Below are 24210 nucleotides of genomic sequence, written 5' to 3' on the forward strand. Positions count from 1 at the left end.
ATAAATAAATATGGCTAAATAATTAAACTAGATTATAAGAGGGTTATGTGGTTGTCGTTTTAGTACCCATATGGTTTGGAGTTTATTCTCTCAAGTTGCATATCAGTTTAAACATCAGTTAGTATCTATTCACACGTCAAAAAATCTCCACCCAATTTGGATTGCAAATTTTAGGAACTTGCTAATATCACGGATGTAGGCCCACTACCAACAATACCAATACCATCTCCAACTTAGTAATTACCACCTACAAACTTCGTCAGGTATGGGGTTTTATCATAAAAGACCTCGGTGTTAGTTTGAGTGGGCTTAGGATATTTAAACTATTATTTCTCTTTTTGTATAGTCAATGTGAAACTCAACAAAACATGTCAAAAGAAAAAACATACAAATTTTATTGTTTGTCCATTTGATGTTTCTTTTCCAGCACATGGTAACATTTGCATGGGACAACGGTTGATGGTTTGAAATTGAAAACGTTGCGTATGTATGTGAAGGTTTATCGGGCTTCACATGGTGATTATGCCAACGTTTGTACACATCTAACCATATTGCAATATCACAAATGAATTAATTAATAGGGTTGACATGTAGAGGTCCCTCAACATGCATGAAGGTGCAATCATGAAAGATGACAACAATAGCTAATGGAGAAGAGCTCAACCATGAAGTTTAAGAAGCTGAGACCAAGCTGTGAGTGTGAGATCATCATGTTATATACCATGGTTGGAATTTATATGTTTTAAGAACTAATGTGGATTTTGAAGAGTGGGTTAAAAGGATTTGGGCCTCGTATTTAGCACAACAAATGGGCTAAATTGGGTCATAACAATGGGATTAGAATTGGTCTATGTATTGGGTTCAACTATAGTTGCAATTGGGTATATGCATCCAGTCCATTCCAAAGACTGTGACCCTATAAGCCTATTAAGATTTTTACAGGCCCAATTAGTAACGTTTTACATGACAATTCCTAAGAAATGTTTTGTAAACCGAAAATACAAAATAGGATTATTAATTTTTTATGATTTGAGAATGCATTAGGTAGTTTAATCTGGGAATGATTTTTTGACAAAGAAAACATGTGTTGTACTAAAACTTTAAAATAAAATAAAAAATTAAAAAAAAATCATGTCTGATAGTAATGTTTTTGTAATATAACTTTTAAGATGGAGGAAGATCATGGTAGGACGACGATTGCAGCAAGGTGGTGCTAATAGTTAGGTGCGGTGTGGTAGTAGTGGTGACAAGTGTTAGTGGTGTTGGGTTATAAGCGATGGCAATATCAAGGTTTAAGGTAATGATGGTAGGAGGGGTGACGGTGTAAATGGTAATGATGGTGACTAACGATGTTTATAGTACACATTATTGTTGTTGGAACCAAATTCGCACACCGCCACATATAGAGGTGTAATCCAGTTGAAAATACCCATGAACTCCGACGAGTAGAGAATGAGGTTGATTAAGAATGTGATTGAATCTAGATTAGACTACCTACATATCTCCAGAGAAGGAGAATCAGATCATTAGTGTAGTTCTAAGAAATGAGTATGTATGATGTGCGATACATCAAAATACATCGTTGATGAAGGTGCCTTGGCTTTGGCGTGTAAGAGATGATTCTCCATGTCCACCTGTAGACTACAACGTGCATGAGAGAATATGTATGAGTAATAGTGTATATCAGAACTAGAGAGTTGAATACTCATGCTAAGGTATTTATAGAGATCTTGAGAGTCCTTGTAGGGAAAGTAGTCCCAATAAATCGGGAGACAATTTAGGAGGAAATCTAGGATAACATATCCAATCCTCCTAGGATTACGATTACGTTGCCCAATCCTTAAGATATCCTAATTTGACTTGAATTAGGGTTTCCTTACTTGGTAGACAAGTAATATCTTCTATGGGCTTAGACCAAATGGAGTCGTGTTGGACTTCCCTAACCTGGGGTGATCCGATCCAGAATACCCATGTAGCTTTGATCTTACTCGAAGGGCTTTCTGTCGTTCCGACCACCCTAAGTGCCATGTGTCATAAGCCCAAAAATTAATGGTCCACAATTGCCTCTGACTTTGCTTTTAAGAGTGCACTTCGCTCAAGGATGGATAGATACCAATGGTCCATGAGCGAATCATTCCAGAATGACCTTTTCTAGAATACACATCGGAATGACCTTAGAACTTCTTATTTAGCCGGAGCTAGCCAAATCCGGCTAGTCCTGCTTGCTTCTTTCTCAAAGATCTGATCTTTCAAACTTCCAAACCATATTACAGACCCTTGGTCAGAGTTCTGAATGCATAACTAAAAAACTAGATGCAAGGTGGAATGCACCTATTTTGCTTTTATTCCTTGAATGACTTAGATGCCTTAGAAGATATCTTGCTAAGTTTATTTTACTCAAGTCATTAAGCTTGTTGGACTAAAACACTTAAAACTTTCATCTTTGCTTCCTTATTGCAGAATGTAGTTAAATCCAACAATCTTTCTGAAGCAAACCAACTTGGAGTAATAAGTAATGGAGTTAAACAAGAATAAGTTTTCAGGCTTGGGACAAAGCTCTAGAGCCCCTTGACAACATTGAAGCAGTAAATGTTATCCCCTAAACTTAGTATTTATAAGCATTTTCACTGCAGTAATTAGAGTGCCATCCTAGTCCAACACATCTAAGACCTATGACAAATCTTTTGTTGTGAACTTGCTCTAATTCATTGATCTAATTAAGGATGAGAAAATGATGGGTTATATCCAAAATGGCCTCCAAGTTTTAATCTTAGTTCGACATGTTTGAGTTGCCTTCTTGGCTGAGTAAGAATAATTGCTGACACTTGCTGAAGATTAATCTAAGTGTTGTTGTGAAAAGTTGAGCATGATTTTGATTTTTTTTGTTCTTTCATCTTACCCCATTCTAGGTTTGAGGATTTTAATAATTGCAACGTGTCACCAAGAAATGGTTTCTTTCCCAGTCCGAATTGCATGAATGTCCTAGCGAAGCTTAATAAAAAGTTTCGTGAGTGACTTGGTTGCTTATACATGGGTTAGAAATACATTTGGAATCCTTTTGTCAGACCCTATATTCATTTGACCTAAGCCTTTCCTATCAGACTACACTTAGCTAACTTAGCTAAAGCTCTTTTGTGAATCAAATCTCATTTAGAAGAAAATTTCATCTTAGGGGTTTCCTAGTCTGGGTGTTGCTTTGAGACTTGCATTAGGCACATGATCACCAAAGAACATACTTGACTTAGTACACTGGTCCGGGATAGAAGTAATTGTACTTGGGGCAGGAGTTCAGTGCCACTAATTAGATGATTTTTGGGTCGTCCTTTCGATTATTCCCTCAAATGGGGTAGAGCCCAATTTTAATTGATATAACCTACAACCTTTAGGTTGCATAAACGTTCTGGAGGCTGGATGGTGCACTTGAATCTTCCATATCAAAAGGGCATGTCCTTATGTCCGTAGTCTGCCTATCGTAACCATGCTTAATGCTACTCGATCCTCCTAAGTTGCAAACCAGAATGCCACAGAATAGGCTACAAGAGACTCATTTAACACTAAAAGTTTTGAGTATTTTAGACTATGACATCGCTTGCATAGTTACAAAGGTAGTGCAATATTTGGGAAATTAGGGAGTTCCCTATACCACTAAGAATGGTATAAGAAAGAAAAAAGACACACTAGGATATGAAGAAATCATTCTCAGCTTTGGGGTTTTAGGTTCTGGACATGTTGTTCCTGACGTTAGCCCATGCTCGATGCCTAAGTCATTGTATAGAATGCTATTTATTTGACCAATCTGATTTGTTTGTGGTCTATTGATGGAATTACACCTGGACCAATTAGAGGCTCATACATAGGAGTTCACTCTTAATGAAAGTAGTAGTTGTTGGAACCAAACTCGCATACCACCATGGATGGAGGTGTAATCCACTCAAAATCACCCATGAACTTCGGCGAGGGGAAAATAGGATTCATTCGGGGATGCGATTGAATTTGGTTCGGACTACCCAAATATCTCAAGAGAAAGAGAATCAAGTCATTGGTGTAGTTTTATGAAAAGAGGATGCATGATGTGCGATACATCAGAATACATCATTAGCGAAGGTGCCTTGTCTTTTGCATGTAAGAGATGCTTCTTTATGTCTACGCTAGACGATATCGCATATGAGAGAGTATGTATGAGTGATAGCATATAGCAAAACTAGAGAGATAAATAACCAAGCTAGATTATTTATAGACATCTTGAGAGTCCTTGTAGGGAGAGTAAGCCCAATTAAATCGAGAGACAATCTATGAGGGAATCTAGGAAAAGATATCTCCTAAAATTGCAATTACGTTGCCTAATCTCCAAGATATGTAATTTGACTTGAATAGGGTTTCCTTACTTAGGAGATAAGTAACATCTTCAATGGCTTAGAGCTAATGGAGCTGTGCCGGACTACCTTGGCCTATGGTAATCTGATTTTGAAATACCCACGTAGCTCTAATCTCACTCAAATGGCTTTCCAGTCATTCTGACAATCTTGAGTGCCCCGTGTCATGGGCTCAAATATTCATGGTCCCACAATTGTGATGAAGGGTCATGGCAATGGTGGAGATGATGGTGGCGAAAATGGTGAAGGTGGGAGTGGGCATATTGTGGCATGGCTAATGGCTTCAGAGAATGTGGTGATAATGGTGAGTGGTAAAAGTAGTAGCGGTGGGAGGTGGTGGTGGCAATGGTGGCAATGGTGGTGGTGGTGGTGGGAGGTGATCATTGTTTAAAATGTCGATCTAGGTGGAAATATCGATATGCAAATTTATATTGATATCGATATTGATTGCCTTCAATGAAAACTATGGAAATTTGCAATATGGTTGGTACGTCAACTCGTTCAAATTTAGTCAAAATTAGAGAAAATTTTCTCAAAATAATTTCAAAAATTCGAAATTTACAATGGGTTTCTGAAAAATTTCTGGTGTGAATCGGTAAATATCATCGATATTTATTGACATTCCTATATCTCGCCGATAAGGGGTGATGTTTGCATTTCACCTCCCCACCCTTCCATATCGATCCTTGATTTTTTGGATATTTCGATGCAAATATTGTCAATTTAGTGGATATTTTGAACACTGGAGGTGGTAGTGGCAAAAATGGTGACAACGGTATTGGAAAAAGTGATTGAGGTGCCAATTTTGATGACCATGTTAAGGTGGTGGTAGCATACATGTTTTTATTTTTAAGGTATCTTGTATTTTCTAATATTTTGGTTTCCATTCTTGAAATACACATGAAACATCAATTTTTACGTTTTACATAACTTATTATAAATATTGCATTTTGAATTTTTTATTTTCTAAGTTTGTTTTATGAATATAGGCATGCAAATTTCGTACACAGCTGATTTGACGAAATTTCACCTAAAAGAGAATAAACACCATTAACCTAGTTGACGAACACTCTAAAAAAAGGGTGGATGTCCTTTAAAGGGCTTTTGATGCCTAAGTTAAGACAGTAGTAGACAAAAAAGAGAACTTGAAAAAGTTATGAGCATATTACGTGGCGATTATTGTTTCTTCTGTTTGATATGGATATTTATAGTAAAACCCTAGTAGACAACTGAAGGGGGGAGGCTGTAGAGCATACTAGGCAGTTCTTGATGATCTTACTAGTATCCATAGTCTTTCCAGCTAGTAGTCCTGAAGGTTCTAGTGGTAAAAGTGCAGTTGCACCAGACACCCACAGGAAGACTCCGAAGAGTCTGTGCCCTGCCACCATTGGACTAAGTATGGCTCGATGACAGGACGTCTTATGGGCGGCTGGGAAGGCCCATGGTGTAAATTCTATTGAGAGCTATACACTTGGATGGCTATTGTTGTACACATGAGATTATTAGAGATTAGAATTAGCTATGTTTGTAAGCTGATGAGGAACATGTATTATTAAAGATTCTAGCTTAAATAGTCATGACAATATTATAACACTTATATAGGATGTGAACGATGGTTTGATAACGTGATAAGGTTAGGTTGATAAGGATTACTCGATGGGAAGATTCCTTGTTATTCACCACCGTTTATGGTATAAATATTAGGGGTTCCTACACTCCCTTCTACATGCAAGATACCCTAAAGCTCAGGCCCTATTGACTAAGAATTGCATACAAAGAAGAAGAGTTGTAGAAGAGCCCTAGGACTGTCAAGATGTCTCCTTTAGGTTAGTGGTCATTTGGTGTCATGATTTACTTGTTCCACGTATATTGATCTTATATTTGGGATCAGAGCTTTCAAATAGTAATTGACCCTAAAAGGAAAGCATAAAGAATTGCTTTTTATTTTTTTAAAAAAAATTTAGGTTAATGATTAATTACGTATTATACAAGGAGAACATGTGTATGCATATGATAGCTAAAGCTATTTGTGCAATATATATGATTCATATTAAGAATACGAAATTAGTATTGGCATTGGGATTGAAGCATCGTCATTGATCATCTAAAGATGATCAGTAGTCTATGTTCTGATCTCAAATGGCATGGCACTTCACAATCCAAGGTATGAACACAATTACTTCTTGGAATCCATAAAGGGTTGTAACAATGACTACAGAAAAATGTATTTTGGCTATTAAGGTGCTATGAATAAAGAAAAACCTTCATATAACTCATTAATCCAAAGGTTCTTGAGTTTATGATATAAAGAATGGGGATTAAAGATTAATATTTTTCATGTTGCAACCATGAACCCTAGTTCCATGAACCTCAGCACTGTTGAACCACTCATTGGTGTCAACTATAAGAAACGGAAACAAGACTTAGAACTCATTCTAGGTGTTATGGATATGGATTTAGCATTGGGAACTGAGGAACCCACACTGTCTATCGATGGAAGCACTTCCAACGAAAGATCAAAGTATGAAAAGTGGCAAACATCAAATCGAATCTCACTAATGATATGTTGTTCGTGGAGGATTCCCAAAGGCAATGAATGCAAAAAAGTTCATGACATCCATTGAGGAGAAGTACAAAGAGTCCGAGAAAACTGAAACTGGCAACCTCATGAATTCACTTACTTCAATCATGTATGATGGTGAAGGAAGTATGCGTGAATATATTCTTAGAGTCATCGACATTGCTGGAAAACTCAGAAATCTTGAGGTACCAATATCTGAAACCTTTTTGGTCCATGTAATCATGAATTCACTCCCAAATTTCTATACTCGATTGAAAGTTTCTTACAATGCTTTGCAAGCCAAATGGGATGTGAATGAGTTAATCTTTATTTGTGTTGGGGAGGAAGTGATAATTAAAAAGGGGAGTATGTGAACTATGTTCAAGGTTGTACCAAAAGCAACAGGTTTGAGGGTGCCAGGAAAGAAAATGCAAGAAATATTCCCATCTCTAAAAGGACTTTCAACCGTAACAATTGTATAGTTTTCAAATGTTATTTTTGCCGAAAGCCTGACCATATGAAGAGAAATTGTCCTAAGTACAAGGCATGGCTTACAAAGCAGGAGGCAAATAAAGGTAAAAATGTTTTTGCTTGTTTTGAATCAAATTTAACTGATATGCCTAGCAGTGCTTGGTGGCTTCATAACAAAGAGAACACCAAATAAGGATGAAGTCAAAGTCTCAGTTGGCAATGAAAAGAGAGTTAAAGTCATAGCAATAGGAACTGTTAGGTTAAAATTAGATTTTGGTTTTTGCTTAGAACTTGATACCGTGGTTTATATACCTTCTATTAGAATGAAATTAGTTTCAATTTCGAAGTTAGTTTTGCTAGGTTTTTTATTTTACTTTTGAATAATAAGGGCTTCAACATTTTTTACAATTCTTCTCATTTATGTACCGGTTCTTTATGTGATGGTATGTTCAAATTTCAATTAAATAAAACTAAAAATATTTTCAATGTTGAGAAAGAAACCACACGACCAAAGAACTCTTCAAATCTTTGGCTTAAGAGACTTGGTCATATTTCAAAACCTAGAATGGAACCTTTGATTAAAAACCAAATCTTGCCTCCATTGAATTTCAACGATTTTGAATATTGTATTGATTGTGTCAAGGGAAAAATGACAAATAAAAGAAAGAACGGTTCAACTAGGAGCAAACAACTTTTAGAAATAATCCATACATATATTTGTGGTCCTTTTCCCACATAAACAATTGAAGGAAATAAATATTTCATAACCTTCATAGATGATTTTTCACGCTACTGTTACATTTATTTGATTTCAGAAAAATCAAAAGCCTTAGAAGTTTTCAAGATTTATACTACGGAAGATACACATAAACTCGCTGACACCCTAGACCCTTTGCTTTATTTTTACAAGAACATGGAATTGTAGCTTAATATACCACCCCTTTTACACCCGAGCAAAACAAAGTGGCTGAGAGAAGGAATAGAACCCTAATGGATGTGGTAACGAGTATGATCTATAGGACTAATCTACCAAGTTGTTTATGGAGTTAGAGATGGACGATCAAGCAAGCACAAGAATTGACAACTTTATATTTGAAGAAGATGGTCAAATGGGGAATATGATGTTGAACATTCACTGACTATAGCAGCTTTGGGCAATGTAAGGGTGCGTTTGTTTGGCCTCATTAAATGGGACTGGACTGGACTGGACTACAGTCCCATGTTTGATAGGTGCTGGGACTAGGTTAAGTGGGATTAAAGGGGATTCGTCCCGACTAGAGAGCTCGCTAGAGGGTCTTAGCGAGACCCCCCAAAATGAAGCGGACCGCTAAGACCTTCGCTCTTCACGTCGTCTGCTTCATCTGCTCGCATCATGTCCTTTTCCTGCTCCACGACTTTCCCGTCAAATCCTCACAATCCTTCCCTGCATGGATCTTCCTCTCTCTCCCTTGCTCTATCTTTGCACTAACAGCCCCATCCACCACCTGAATTCCAAAATTCGATTACCACCCACCGACGGGTCTGCTCGATCCGAGGCTGAAATTGCTGTCGGCACCACCCACTCCTTTTCTGAAGGTTATCTCCTGTTTTCTCTGTCAAAGTCTCAACGATGGCTACTGCCACCGCATCACCGACTCAGATGTCTCAGAAGGAGGCTGACATTCAAATGATGTTGGCCGCCGAGGCCATCTAGGCACCAAAAATTGATAAAAAGACGCGTCTTCAAGAGAGGAATTCGAAGGACTTGCCTTTAGAGATGGTGCGGAAGCCGTCGGATCTGATCGATGACTGGTGCATGAAGAGGTCCTCACCTCCGTCTTTTGGGCAGAGTTGGGGAAAGGGTTGGGAAAGACGAAAGAGACGGGTCGCCGGCGGCAATTGGGCGATGATTTGAGCGAAGAGAGAATAGCAGCTTCGGCACAACAAATTCCGGTGTTCCTCCATAGCTCACTATCTGCGCGTTTCAGATTTTATCAGATTTGAGGTGGAAAAGAGAGAGAGAAACGGGAGAGAGAGGAGAGATGGAGAGCGAAGAAGATGAAGTGGTAGTGGTGGAGACCAACTTTCTATTTATTTTATAATTCATATTTTGTTACGTGGCACAATTGACTGTCGCGTTATTAAAAGTAGGGTTTTGCATTTGCCACGTCATTACTTAACAGTTAAATTATTAGATTTTTTAAGCGCTGTATGAAATTGAAATAAATGATAACTAAATGTATGAGATTGAAAGGTTTTAAAGATGTTGTATGAAGTTGCAATTGCATCCAAACTTGAAGAGATAAAATGTAATTTACCATTTTTTTTAATTCTTGTGTGTTTAATGGCTTTTGCTTCTTTCTGTGTGTCTAGGGAATTCAATCTAAATATTATAGTTTAATATATTGTTATCTTATTTAATAAAAAAATTTTGCAATGAAATTTTGATCAATGGAAAAAAGTGAGATTGTCCTTATCTTGAAACGAATGTCGAAACCACAAAAAACATAATTCAGCATGTTGTAGCAATATTAGAAAATATGAAAATATAATTATAAATTCCAATGGTAATATTCATAAAGAAAATCACACCATCAATTGTGTACATAATTAACTTAGAGATTGAGGTTTGCATGTAAATGCAATGTCCTAAAGATAGAACTTTGCCACAACCCTTGTGCTTGTAGTTCGGTAGGCGTTTATCTCCCAGTATTCAACAATCTATAACCTGAAGTTAAAGCACCTTATTTTTCAGACTCCAATGAACTTCATATATTCCTACTCTCAAGACACGACTCGAAATTTGACTAAAAAGAAAGAAAAGGCACTGAAGAAAAATCTTCTCTCAATTCATTTAGACGTATGGGATGCTTGAGTTCATATAGAGCTCAAGCCACTCTTTTTGAAACATGGTGATTGTTGCCTAAAGTTCTAACGAACAGATGCAACTCATGAATTTGAATTCAGCTATGACACTTGACTCTTATTTTTTCATTCACACAAAAACTAAATATATTAAACTAATATTATAATATATAATTTCCAACAATCCCCCACATGAATGCAAAATTAGGAATAATTCGAGAGTGCAGGAGGACAAGAGATGCATCGGGAGAGGTTTGGACTTGAACCTACCTAGTGAATACTTATCGGATTTACTTGGTGACGCAGTGGATGGGGAAGATACCGAGACAATAAGCAGCACACATCACTAGTCCTAATATATTACGGTTCATACAGTTGTGTTCATTTTAGTCCTGAACAAATCTAGGTTTCATGATAACGTTAGAGAATTTAGCCATCTTGTACTCATAGAAGTGGCCCACTTGTACTTTCATATAGGCGACCATTGATTAAGAATGCTATGCAATATTCCTCTTATTTATAAGATATCAGTGCCATTAAGCATAAATATACACCCTAAAACTTCTGCAGACAACACACTTTTTCCACCATTGGAATGGTGTTATATAGTGTGTTAACTTCTTTAAATCATACCCAATGAGTTTGCCTCTTAAACTCGGACCATGGGATCTTCAATCAACTAAGTTAGGTTTTCGTCAGGCTGATTCATTAGTTATGTTGGCTTTAACCTCACTTGCCTCGATGATCAACTTACTCTCTAGTCTAATCTTTAATAATTGGATCCACTACTTGGTTGACTAGTTTTAATGGTGTGCACCATCCATCTTATGAGATTATATTTTATATGAGAGGAGTTGTTTTACAATGTCAAGTCCTCAAAAGTACATGTTGGGACTGTAAGTAATTTGCTAATACTTGGGCATACTCCCCTACATTTAAGGAATTTGTAGGAAGGTCTCTAACCTCTTTATACCTTGAAAAATTTCTCATTTAAGAGCTGACGTCTTGATTGTCTCATTCAATTACCAAATTACTTTTCCATTCTTCTTAATTAAGTAAATCTCATACATCAAAAGATAGCTAAGTTATCCCCACAATCCCCTTCCATTGTGGTTGCTTTTAACACTATCAATAATTCACTTTTACACTTTAAGAAGAAAATGAGAAAGATAGGTTCTTTGTCTAAACTTCCAAACTTTGAAGCCTCATTCGCCTTATTTGTATAAGCATGAATTGGCACTTTACCTTCAACCTTTGAACTTTGATAAGTTTCCATGGATAAACTTTCACTTTGAAATGCTTAACCCTTGCTTGCAGGCAACTCGATCATCATGACTAACATGCAAGTGAAATTATGACTTTCTTAATTTACAGTAGTTGTCAAAGTAATACCTTCATCGATGTTAATTAGCTAATCCTTATAATTTGTCCAAAGACAAAACTTGACCAGCATGCGTGTTCATATAATTATGTATTTATGAATCCAACCTGCCTCTTGCGCATATTCGAAATACATACCACAGAGATTTTTGTCTTGTAATAACATAGCTCCTCATATCGTTACGTTGAATTGATCATGTGAGAATAACACAAGATTCATTTCACAATTGGCAATTTTCCATGACACTTACAGATCACCATGATACCACTTACAGATCAAATTCACTTTGATATATACAACTTGCCAACTGACCCACCATGGTTATAGATTACCAGTTTGGTGAATGGCGTTTCCAAGCAGTTGATAACTCATTCGGATGAGGGATTACACATATATCTATACCAATGGAAGAGAGACATAACTTCTGAAACCCACTCATTCATTTTGAAAAGGACCAAATGATCCATACAAAGTTTGCTCTTTCACAACGTGTCCGCATTTAGAATGTAAACTACGCATCGCTTGTGAGATATACCAATTCAAATCAACATATTTATTCTATTTTTTCATAAAGAAAACCCTCATAGGTGTGTCTGATTAGAATCAAACAAACCATTACATTCCCTTCATTAGAAAAATCCAATGGCATTTGGCATATTTCATGTAGGATTTATCTTATGGGATAAATAAATATCAAAGGATATTTCATCCGCATGAGGATATTAACCTCCTAATTATCTTCTTCTTTTTTCTTTTTTTATTTATTTATTTTTTTTTTTGAAAATAAACTTGAATCCAAAAGCTCTCTAAAGTGTGCGTGCTTTTTCTCCCCTCTTCTCCTCGTTAACCCTACTGGCTAAATATCTTATTTATACTACTACAAAATAAAACCCTAAAAGGTCTTAGAATAAAACTAGGAAACATAATAAAATAATAAAACAAAAAGTAAAAGGTTTCCTATTTAAACTGAAATTCAGACTTCTCAGAATATCAGACTTTTGACCGACCAAATCAACTCCAATTTGGTCCTAAAAGGTCTTCTTTGAAATCTGACGTTGTCCCTACAAATCCTCAGAAGGAATCTTCCTCAAAATATGCCATTTTGACCTCCAAAATACCCAAAACGTCCAGAAACGTCAATTTGAGAAAGTTGCGCGCTCGGTCTTTATTTCATTGCCACGGTCAAACAGCTTGTGGAAAAATCTGGAATTTTGATACAATCATCTTGAAAGACTCACGAACCTCCTCCAATTAGAATCACTCCAAAATTTATCCATTTGATTGCTTTTTGTTGCAGAGTAAATCGAATGTCCTACATTAAGAATATAAATCAAAGAATCAAAATTCTACCCAAATAACCAATAAATTAATACTAAGAATAGAGTAAAATATATAGTAAAATATCGACTCATCAAATATCAAAGGATATTCCATCCACATGAGGATATTAACCTCCTAATTATCTATGTGATAATTAGATGAAAATCAAGAGACATTCATATTAGAATATACTTGTGATTTTCATGGGCTTTACAGTCTTTGTACACTTTTCCCAACCACTATATAAGGAGGCTTTGGGGAAGAGAAGAAACATAAGAAACACAAGCTTTTCCACATTTCAAATATTCTAGTTAGGTCTTTAGAGCTATCACTTTCGGCTCTAGGTCTTGGGAGACAAAAACCAAGGGGCAACTTGACATACCGTAGCTAACCCGACGACCTACGAGGTTCTAGACATGCATGGAGGGTCAGAGCAGATGTTTGTATTTGTAGGAGTGTGTTGACATTCAAGCTTCCGCATAAAAGGCACACACATCCTTTCGAATTTATTTATAGCCTTCCAACATTTCAATTGCCAAACTTCTCTATTTCGGCACATCTCCTTTCCGTGAAAGGAACTCTTTCATGAGCTGGTATGAATCCATTACACATGGTGTTCACGTGGCTTTAATCGATACATCTTTTCAGTGTGTGCGTAAACTGACCATACTACAACATGGGGATATTAAGCATTAAAACCCAATCCTAGCCTTGTTGATTTCCAATAAGAAACCACTTTTTCAAAGCCACAAGGGTTGGGAAACCATAATCCAGTATGTTGGGATAGGACTAGAATTCCTCATCATCCAAATCAGTTGAAAAGTACAGCATACATATTCAGTAAGCCACAGTTGCAATTCAAAGTCATATATCTGTCGTCATGGTGGTTACAAAAATAGTCATGCCTTTCCAGCATATCACCCTTCCGGCAAGTAAAGTAATGCATATGTAGAGATATATTTTCATATTATCTACAATCATACTAATTCATATGGGCCTTGACGCAAGGATACCCATCCAATGACTGATTGTCAGTATATACAAATATATACTTTTTCATGAACAGGTATGAGTTCCAGACTTTGCATGAACCAAGCTCATGAATAACCGTGCTGTTGGGAAGTTATCTACATGCTTTAAGTATAAGTACTAATTGGCTTAATTCCATCTAGACATTGACACTAGTTGAATAAAAATTACCCCATATATATAAGGTTCTAAAACTAATCACTGAAACATAATATAAATTAACATATATGATATAAATTACCACAAAACAACCAATGTGCATGGTTCAGTGGTTCCTCAAACGGTCATTTGAGGCATAGAATTGTGTACAACTAGTATGCAAATCCTGGGTTTAAAGTATCTAATAATGTATTGACACATACATATATCAATCATATATAAAACACACAAACCAATTGCGTGACTAGTGACTATAAGCAGATGCAAGAAACAACCCATCATATTTCAATAAACTGATTATATATATGAATATCCATCCACTTATCATCATGATTTCTCACTTTTCTTTCGCTGTATTAAAAACCAGTGACAATTCTCTCCATATCAGAGAAACGTTTATTTCCTCCAAATGATGACGAATGATGGGTAGACTCATTGAACATATTATGATGTAAGTTTTTCTTCTCACATCCATATCTTCTAATTGTTCCATAGAAATTTCAGTCTTTAGATTGTTGGAGCAATATTAAAAAAATATGAAAAATAACAATATAAATTCCAATGATAATATTCATAAAGATACAAGATTATATAAATAACTAAAGAGAAAGTAAGAAAGACTGACAAACTTGGAGATTGGGGCTTGCATATAAATGCAATGTCCTGCAGACATAATTTTGCCCTTACTCTTGTGCTTGTAGTTCAGTAGACGTCTGTTTCCCATAATTCAACAATCTATAATCCGAAGTCCAAGCACCTCATTCTTCGGACTTTGACAAACTTTATATATTTTGTACTATCAAGACATGACTTGAAATTTGACTGACAAATAATAAAAGACATTAGAGAAAACTCTTTTCTTAATTCATTTAAATGGACGAGATGCTTGAGTTTATATAGAACTAAAAACCAATCGTTTGTAAACATGGTAACTGTTGTCTAGAATTCTAACGAACATATGCAACTTATGAATTTGAATTCACTATAACACATACAAATTAAATATTATAAACTAATATTAAAATTTATAATTTCTAACCCAGCATGCATAAATAATAATAATAATAATAATAATTGTGGATAGTAATTGTCACGGCACAATGGGTGAAGACTGGTAAAAGAGAAGCTAAAGCAGTTAACTATTCACGTGGGTACCAATTTCCCCAACCATACTCTTGGATCAAATCGACCAAAATAGGTGAAAAATACTCTTTAATAATAATATTTTCAAATACTAACCCAAACGTAGCTAGGTTGAACATAGAGCTGAATCTATGAGTAAAGAGTAGCATTTGCCGCAGGCACATGGGATTTGCCCCCAAATCTCTGAGGAGTTTTCTCATTGCAAAATGCAGAGTTAAAAAGTGTCACTGTTAGCAACAGTCAATTGTCTTGAAGAAAGGGCAAAAGAGACAGCTTTTTGCATGCAGATTAGGATAAGAGACATGCAACGTTTATATTGATCGTTGACTGGGAATCGAAGCCCATGCACTGACCACGACTAAACCTCAAACCTACTTTCCAATGAAAGATTTTTTACTGTGACCGAATATAGAAAGTACATTACGTGTCATTATATAAGTGCAAATTTTTTTATTTTTTAAGTTGTTAATTTTTTTAATGTTGTTAATTTTTAATACAAATATTTCATCACTTGTATAATAACATATGGTATACTACTATGAGTTTTTGGAAGGAAGAATCCTACATCTATATCGCCCCCTCCCTTTTAATCTAACTTTTAAGTGTCCGGATCTTGCTCGATATTATCAGCCTCAATCTCCCTCATGTTAAAAAGTTAAAAGTACATAAATAAAACAATTAATTGGAATTTTCTTTTATTTTGGAAGTGTTTCTGCGTTAGTGTACTCAGCCACTGATTAAACAATAAACAGTGGACACGAAATTCATGATTATTAGAGATATCTCAGCATCTATGCTTGCATTTGCATAGCATGCATCCAGAGGAGAGGGAACAGTTGAAGGAGGGGACCGAGCAGCGAGCATAGATGAAAATGATGAAGTATGTGCTCTCTTTGCTGGCTCTTTTTCTAGTTGGGGATTATTGGTAGGGGCCGGAAGAAGGGTGAGGAGAAATTTTGTATGTGATTGTGTTTTCAAAATTTACCTAGATTTCCTATTATCCGAATCTTAAGAGCAGTAGTGAATTACCGGATAAAATATTTTTTTAAAACTAGCTTAGAGAAGTATTTTTGCTTTTTATTAAAAAATAAAGTAATAATCATGCCTTGACTATATAATTCATTATTGTGGGTGCAGAGTTAAATATTTATTGTTTAAGTACACGTTTCACAAGCAAAAAATATTACTCAGTAGATAGTAATTAAGGATGAGGTTAATTAACGAGTTAGTAAGTCTAATTATGTTGACCCTAAAAGTTACAAAGCCTATGTAGTGTGCTAACTCGCAACCGAGTTCGGTCCAGTGAGTAGAATAGATGTGGTGTATGGTGGTGTTAAATGCGTTGCTAACTTCTGTAATTGAGTGAATACAACCAAGAAAGGAACACGGATCGGCCTTGGGTTCTAGTACCTGAAGACATGTTGCCTAGATCACTGCGAAGTTCAAGATCTCTTGCACTAGGTTCGACTACCTCAACTAAACTCGTAAGTATATAGGTGCACCAAATCGGTATTAGGCTGTAGGGACACATGTACTAAAAAGAGACGAATAACCAATCATTGAACACTCAACTTCGCTGGAAAGCTAATGAAGTTGCCTCTTCCGCTTAATTCTATGACTCAAGTGTTGTTAGTCCAAACTGAAGATGTTGTCGGTTGTCAACATAGTGCTATTAGTCCAAACTGAAGATGTATTAACGAGAGGGTTAGGATAATTAGTGTTCTTCTGAAAAAGTGTGAGAAGGGTTTCGAGTAGAGCGAGGATTTTTGCGTAGAGCAAGCTATTTGTTAAGCTGAAGGGGGCTTCAATGTTGCAAAGCCTCTTCCATGTATAGGCGAGGCTTCCATGATAAACAAGCTTGTCTAGGTAAAGTCCTAATTGGACTATGTTTGCTTGACATCTATTTGGATATTCCTTTATCCCCTCTCAACAGAAACTTCATCTCCATCTAGACTCGGCCTTTTTGATTCTCACTAGGACCCTGACCTAGTCCCATTATGAGATTCTTCATCTTTATTTGATCACGTAGGCATTCTAATCCCTGAGATAATCTATATTTATCTAGGGCTTATTCTTATACTTGGCAATTTTAATTCGTGTAGGATTCAATCGAGCCACCCTTATACTTAAGCTTTCTACAATCCTACTTTCATAAGGACTTTGGTCAAACCAATCCTATTCGTGGGTTAAAAGCCCATTATCCTGAAAGATATTTACTGGGCTGAGAACCGTGGTCCTTGGGTGAACAACCCAACTTGTTATTTCAAGCCCAAATAGATCATATATAGGAAGATCCTTAACTAACGAAGAAAAAAACCTACGCACATAGATTTAGGGTATATGGTACAAATATATAGTTGAGGGTTTTTATTACAAATGGTCCTTTAGGTTTTATCAACTCATTAGTTTGGTTCTTTATGTTTGAAACTCATCAATATCATCCCTTATCTCTTACTTTAGTCATCAATGTTGTCTTTACCGTCTAACACTATTAAGAAGTCTAACACTATTAAGAAGTCTATTAGTGTGTTGATGTGCACCCATGTATGATCCACAAGGTCAATTAAGTGATGCCAAGTGGATAAAGAATCAATATTTTATATACAAAACAACAAAAAGAAAATAATCACACTCCTCAAGAGGTTGCAATATCTACTTCTAGATATCCTCTAGGATTCTCCCAGCTTAGAACTAGGATTCTATCCTAAAAATGTCTCTCACGTAGCTGTTATAAATGCACCTGCCACTTTTTGGGGAGTATGAGTCGAAATGATAACAAGAATATTTCTAGTGGAACATCTTTCACGTTCCCTAAAGAGATAGTTCACTAATAGATTGAGGGATAAGTAATTCGACTTATTCATATCTAGATCATGAATGTTTAGAATCCATATTATGCAAGAAGACATTGCTTTTGCTAATTCAAATTGAAGGGAATCTTTTGTTACAATAGAAGCAGAAGTGATGTGGATTATTCAAGAATCGAAGTTGATTGCTTTGTAAAAAGAAGATATTAATGAACTTCTACGAAATGGTTTCACGAGATTCAGCCAATTGTCTTGATTGTGGGAATGGAATATCACAATATAATAATGGTAGAAATTGAATCACTTTTCGTTTTGATATTCTATACAAAATTCCATAAGCCTAAATAGAATTTATCAATTTCTTTCCATTAGGAGACGAACAATCTCCCCTAAAATCCTTTGTTCCTCTCATTTATACTTTGGTTTCTATTCTCCGCTTATCACAAAAAATGGTATGTTGCTGCCATTTTGAAACGATTTAAAGATCACCGAAGTAATGTCTAAACCCAATGATTCAAGGCAAAGATAAAGATCCTTACCCCGATTTTTCCAAGACCGGCATAATCGTTGGCACAGAAGTTACCGTTAGTCCCTCATTTTGTATCTATATCTATTTAGTCAAGTATTAGCCTCTCCTGTAGTAGTGAGGAACATCACATTCCCCACCTCTATCAAGTCAAACTGAAAAAGAAGTTCTAGTTTGTCTCTGGTAACGCAATCTTTTCCCTCTAATTCTTTTACCCACCGCTTGAGTTTTATACTTGCTTACTAACTTGATCGTTGAGGAACTTTTGGCCAGCACACCCCCCGGTAGTCTTAGGCTTGCTCACGGTTGTTTGCTTTTTTACAGGTTACTCTGATTTGTGCATCTCTACCATTCACGATGGCGCGTGAATTCGGTTCCAACAATTGATGCTTTCATTGAAAGATAACTCATATTCCTCTCAACCAAATCATTTTACCTCCATAGAGATTCCTCCCAAATCATCTTGCAACGATCGTGCTGTCCCCACACAAAACGTTAATAGTGGGACCAATGGAGTTTTTGCCATAAATCAGATATCGGAAGATGTGATGGAGATATGTCTATTCCTAAAAGACTTTCGAAAGAGCCTGCTAGCCAAAGAACCAGTAAGACTCACTGACCTAAAGACGCGAGTGGAAGATTTAGAAGATGATGTCTCCCAGTTTAAGGAGGCATCTGTCCAGGTAATGCCCGACCAGATTCCAACAGAAATTGTTGATATGAGTTTTAACAGGTCACCCCACAACTTCTGAAGCATATCACAGAAAATCCAAAATGCTTCAAGGCTTTCATCCTATCTAGTATTTGGAAAAGAAATACTCCCCCATAGTAAATTGCATAAATGGCGAATTAGAATATCTTGGAAATACCTGGAAAGAAAGAAAAACGGCCTGCAAGGAGCATTGAATGGTGGCTTCAATCAACAAACCACTATTTATCGACTCGAACATTTTGATGTTCTCCGATCAAGACCTAGAAGATGTCAACTCACCTCACGACAATGCCCTTGCCGTCAAGGTACAAATCTCCAACGCATGGTTAGCCGAGTCTTGGTGGACAACGGAACAGGAGTAAATGTCATCCTTAAGGACGCCATTGAAAAGATGGGCATTCTTGAACAACAAGGGGAATACCATCCTCAACACCTTCAATGGAGCCACCATTTGGTTTCTGGGATGGTAAAGTTGGCAGTTCAAGCAGAACCTTGCAACCATCTGATGACTTTCCACGTTATGGACTGCCTAACTCCTTATAACGCCATGAATGGAACTGGTTGCACAAGATGAAGGTCGTTCCATCTACCTACCATCAACCACTTCGTTATCTCGCTCCATATATGGTGAAAGAAATAAAAGGGGATCAAGCGACGGCACATTGTTGTGCTATTGAAAACATGAACATGATTCGAAAGGGAGAACGGAGCTCCAGCTCTCCCATGGACGAGTCAACATAGAAATAACATCTGAGGGTTAATAAAAGAGATACAAAAAATTTGAATTGGACCTTCACCCCCGGTATGATAACACTCCAGAGTTGAAAGCGGACAAGGACACTGTATACATCAACTTAGATCTCAACAAACATGAAAGTAAAGCCAAGACTGGATCGTAGCTGAATGACTAGGAGAATAAGTTGTTTACTAACTTTTTCCGAGCCAACAAAGATGTGTTCGCCTGGTCCGTAAAAAATATGCTAGGAATTGACCCTTCTATGATCTGCCATCGTTTTCATCTGGACCTAACCGCTAAATTGATCATGCAACACAAACAAAATCACATAACCTAATGAAGTAAGATTATAAAAGCCAAGATTGAGAAGCTCAAGGATGCCAATTTCATCGTTGAAGTACACCACCCAGATTGGTTGGCTAACGTTGTCCTGGTGCAGAAGAAAAATGGCAAATAGAGGGTGTGAGTCGATTTCACGGACCTGAACAAGGCATGTCTAAAAGATTCGTATCCTTTTCCAATGATCGGCCTACTGGTAGTTCGACTGCAGGTCATGAGCTACTAAGTTTCATGGATGCTTACTCTGGGTACAATTAGATAAAGATGTACTACTCGGACATGGAGTCAACATCCTTCATCATCAGCCGAGGTATGTACTATTACAAAGTTGTGCCTTTTGGTCTTAGGAATGCAGGGGAAACCTATTAGAGATTTGTTAATCAAATCTTCAAAGAAAAGATTGGAGAAACAATGGAAGTCTATGTAGACGACATGGTCGTCAAGAGAAAAAAAGGACCACCTGACCTACATCCATGAATTATTTGGTCTACATAGGAAGTACAATATGAAGTTAAACCGAAAAAAATGCAATTTTGGAGTAGCCTCGGGCAAGTTCCTAGGATACCTGGTCACTAAGCGCAGAATCAAGGCCAACCCAAATCAGATCAGGACAATCATGGAGATGTAGGCTGGAATCATGAAGAAGATACAAAGCTTGATAGGAATAACGACCTCTCTCAGCCGATTCTTCTCACGATCCAGCGACAAATGCAAACCCTTCTTTGAATGGACGAGTGTGAAGAGTCCTTTGCAAAGCTATAGGAATACTTGTCTAAACCCCTGTTGCTGCCCAAGCTAGTCGACAAAGATGACTTGTACCTATATTTGGAGGTATCAGATTGTGCAGTGAGTGTAACTCTGATTCAAGAAGACTCGAAAGAGCAGAAATTGGTGTACTACGTATCGAAAGCTCTTCTTAAACCAGATACCAGATATCTGAAAATGGAAAAGCTCTTCATTGCGTTGGTAATAGTAGCCAGGAAACTTCGATTATACTTTCAATAATTTATAGTAGTCTACATGACGGAGTATTTGTTGCAATCAATTCTGCATAGCCTTCACGCATCGTCTGGAGTCACCAAATGGGACATTGAATTGGGACAACCCGAGATCATTTACCAACCCAGAACTTCAATCAAAGCACAGGCACTGGCAGACTTCGTAGCAGAATTCACTTCGGCATCACAAGGCACTTTAAGAACCACGAACTCCCAAGAACTGCTTGAGAACCCACGCATTTGGAAGCTCTACGTAGATAAATCATTGAACATAAAAGGAGCTGGAGTGGGAATAGTCTTAGTAATGCTAGACTGCTCCACACTCAAGCAAACCTTGAAGCTTGGATTCAAGGCAAGTAATAACGAAGCAGAGTATAAGGTGTTTCTAGCAGGACTAAGGGTGGCAAAGGAACTTCAGGTGAAGGAATTGTCAATTCATTATGATTCGATGCTCATAGTCAACCAAGTCACAGGAGACTACACCACACATCATCCCATAATGGCGTTTTAGCTAAACAAAGTCAAGGTGTTGCTCGATAAATTTAAAAGATATGAAATCCAGAAAATTCTAAAGGGAGAAAACAACCATGCCGACACATTTGCAAACATAGCCTCGCTTTCGACTACTCCTTTCGACAAATGATCCATTTTGAATACCTTACAACTCTAAGTATCTACGACATAGAGCTAGAGGTAATTGCCGTCATCGACACTCAAGAGCTGGATGAACGAAATCACTGATCATCCGCGGAAACTCTATTGATGCTTCTATTCTGGACCCCACATTTTATGTGTCATTTCAGAGGTAGGCTTGCAAATCCTAAGCGAATTCCGGAGTATGTGTCAACATGTTGGAGGAAGATCGTTTGCCTAAAAGGCACTAACTGCGGAATATTGTTGGCTTACCATGCAACAAGATGCTACTAGCTGCGCCCAAACTTGCGATAAATGTCAAAGGTACGCATTTATAAACCATCAACATGCAAAAGAACTTAGTACTCTAACAGGGTCATGGCCTTTCATGCAATGGGGCATTGATCTCGTTGGACCTCTTAAAAAGGCCCAGGGAAATAGAGAATACTTAATAGCAGCAATATATAATTTCTCGAAGTGGATAGAAGCGAAACATTTGCCTAGGATCACTTGCGCAACCATCAAGTAATTTGTTTGGAAGAACATCATCTGCTGATTTAGAATTTTGCACACTATACTCACAGACAACGGGCTGCAGTTCACCAGTTCCAAGTCACAGATTGGTACAAACAGCTTAGAATTTGTCATCTCACTTCAACTTCGAGATACTCATAAGCCAATGAGTAGGCAAAAGCCTCAAACAAGATCATCTTACAATGTTTGAAGAAAAGACTTGAGAAGAAAAGTAATAGCCAAAAGTATTGCCAATGGTCTTATGGGCATACAATACAATAGTTCGAAAAGCCACGACAAAACACCATACTCAATGGCTTACAGAACATAAGTATTCCCACTCAAAACAAACTTATACCTTGCAGAAGAGCAACGAGAAGACGCCCATGTCTAACTCACTGCTTACCAACAACATATTCGATCATATTACAACAAGGGTGTCAAACCTCGAAGCCTACAAGTTGAAGATTTGGTCCTAAGAGAAATCTTCGAGGATACAAAGGTGCTAGGAGAAGGCAAGCTCAGGGCAAATTAGGAAGGACCCTATAAGATCATTAGAGAAAGAGGGTATAGAACCTATTATCTACAGGGCATGGATAGAACTTCAATCACCAAAAATGAAACATCACTAAGCTTAAGCGATATTACCCCTAAACGTACCATTTGCACTATATGCGGTTTGATTCCCTTCTTTGTATATGCAGGTAGTCCATTCCGGACTTAATCACGTCACTATCTACACGAAAACAAGTCCATGGAGAACTCATCTCCCTAATGCCCAACCATAGATTGCTTCTCAAAAATGATCCTTGATGTAACTCTTATGTTATACCATTTTTTCTTATAACTGCACCAGTGATTTGATTCTCCTTCCTGGAGTTATGTAGGCAATCCATCCCGGATTCAATCACACCCCTTTTGTCAAACAATCCTATTTCTTTTATCAATAAAGAAATTCTACAGTTGGTTCATCTTATGTTCAATGTTTGTTCCGCTCTTTTTGTTTTTTCGGTGATGCAAGGAATACCTCGATCATTTAAGCAAAAAAACATAGACTTTGAAAATTGCGCATGATTGTAAGTCTAAAAACTCAAAGTAACACTATTAGATGTGTCTGTTTTAGCTCGTTATGTATCGATCGATTAACATCTTGGGAGACTCAAGCGGTAATAAGTCCAGTTATGATTGACGGGCTACGAGCACAAGCATATGCGGCCTGGCTCGGAAGTCCAATGCACCATCTAGCCTTCGAAATGTTTATGCAACTAGAAGGGTTGTGGGTTATAACACTCAAACCTGGCCTCTACGCCATTTGAGAGCATAGTCAAAAGGGCGATCTAGAAATCACCCAAGGGTGGCTCCAAACTCTGACCCTGAGTACGACTATTTCTATTACAAACCAACATACTAAGTTAAAGTGTGTTTTGTGACACCATGTGTTAGCAGGTTCGAAGGGAGCATCTAGACTAGGAAATCCCTAGAAGAATTTTATTCCAACGGAGCTCTGATACGCTTAAATGCTTTGACCAATTCAGTCATGATAGTCGGATCAGAAATGCTCAAGTTTGATGCATAGGGTTTGACAAGGATTCTAAAAGTATTTTCGACCCACAAGCAGATGACCAAGTCTCTAAAGAACTTTTGTTTAGGATTCATTGGGGATGGA

General features: G+C 37.2%; 1 protein-coding gene and 1 pseudogene across 1 annotated transcript; both read left to right on the forward strand.

Moving 5' to 3' along the window:
* The first annotated feature begins 4539 nt into the window (after nt 1-4539).
* Nucleotides 4540-7597, forward strand: LOC148690230 (uncharacterized; annotated as a pseudogene).
* A 13823-nt stretch (nt 7598-21420) lies between these two features.
* On the forward strand, nt 21421-21909 carry LOC137732914 (uncharacterized). Its single transcript, XM_068472163.2, has one exon. It carries the CDS (start codon nt 21421-21423, stop codon nt 21907-21909), a length of 489 nt encoding a protein of 162 aa, XP_068328264.2.
* The last annotated feature ends 2301 nt before the right edge of the window (nt 21910-24210 follow it).

This window comes from Pyrus communis, chromosome 16, assembly GCF_041283825.1.
Source record: "Pyrus communis isolate YQ-2024b chromosome 16, ASM4128382v1, whole genome shotgun sequence".
Lineage (NCBI taxonomy): Eukaryota > Viridiplantae > Streptophyta > Magnoliopsida > Rosales > Rosaceae > Pyrus > Pyrus communis.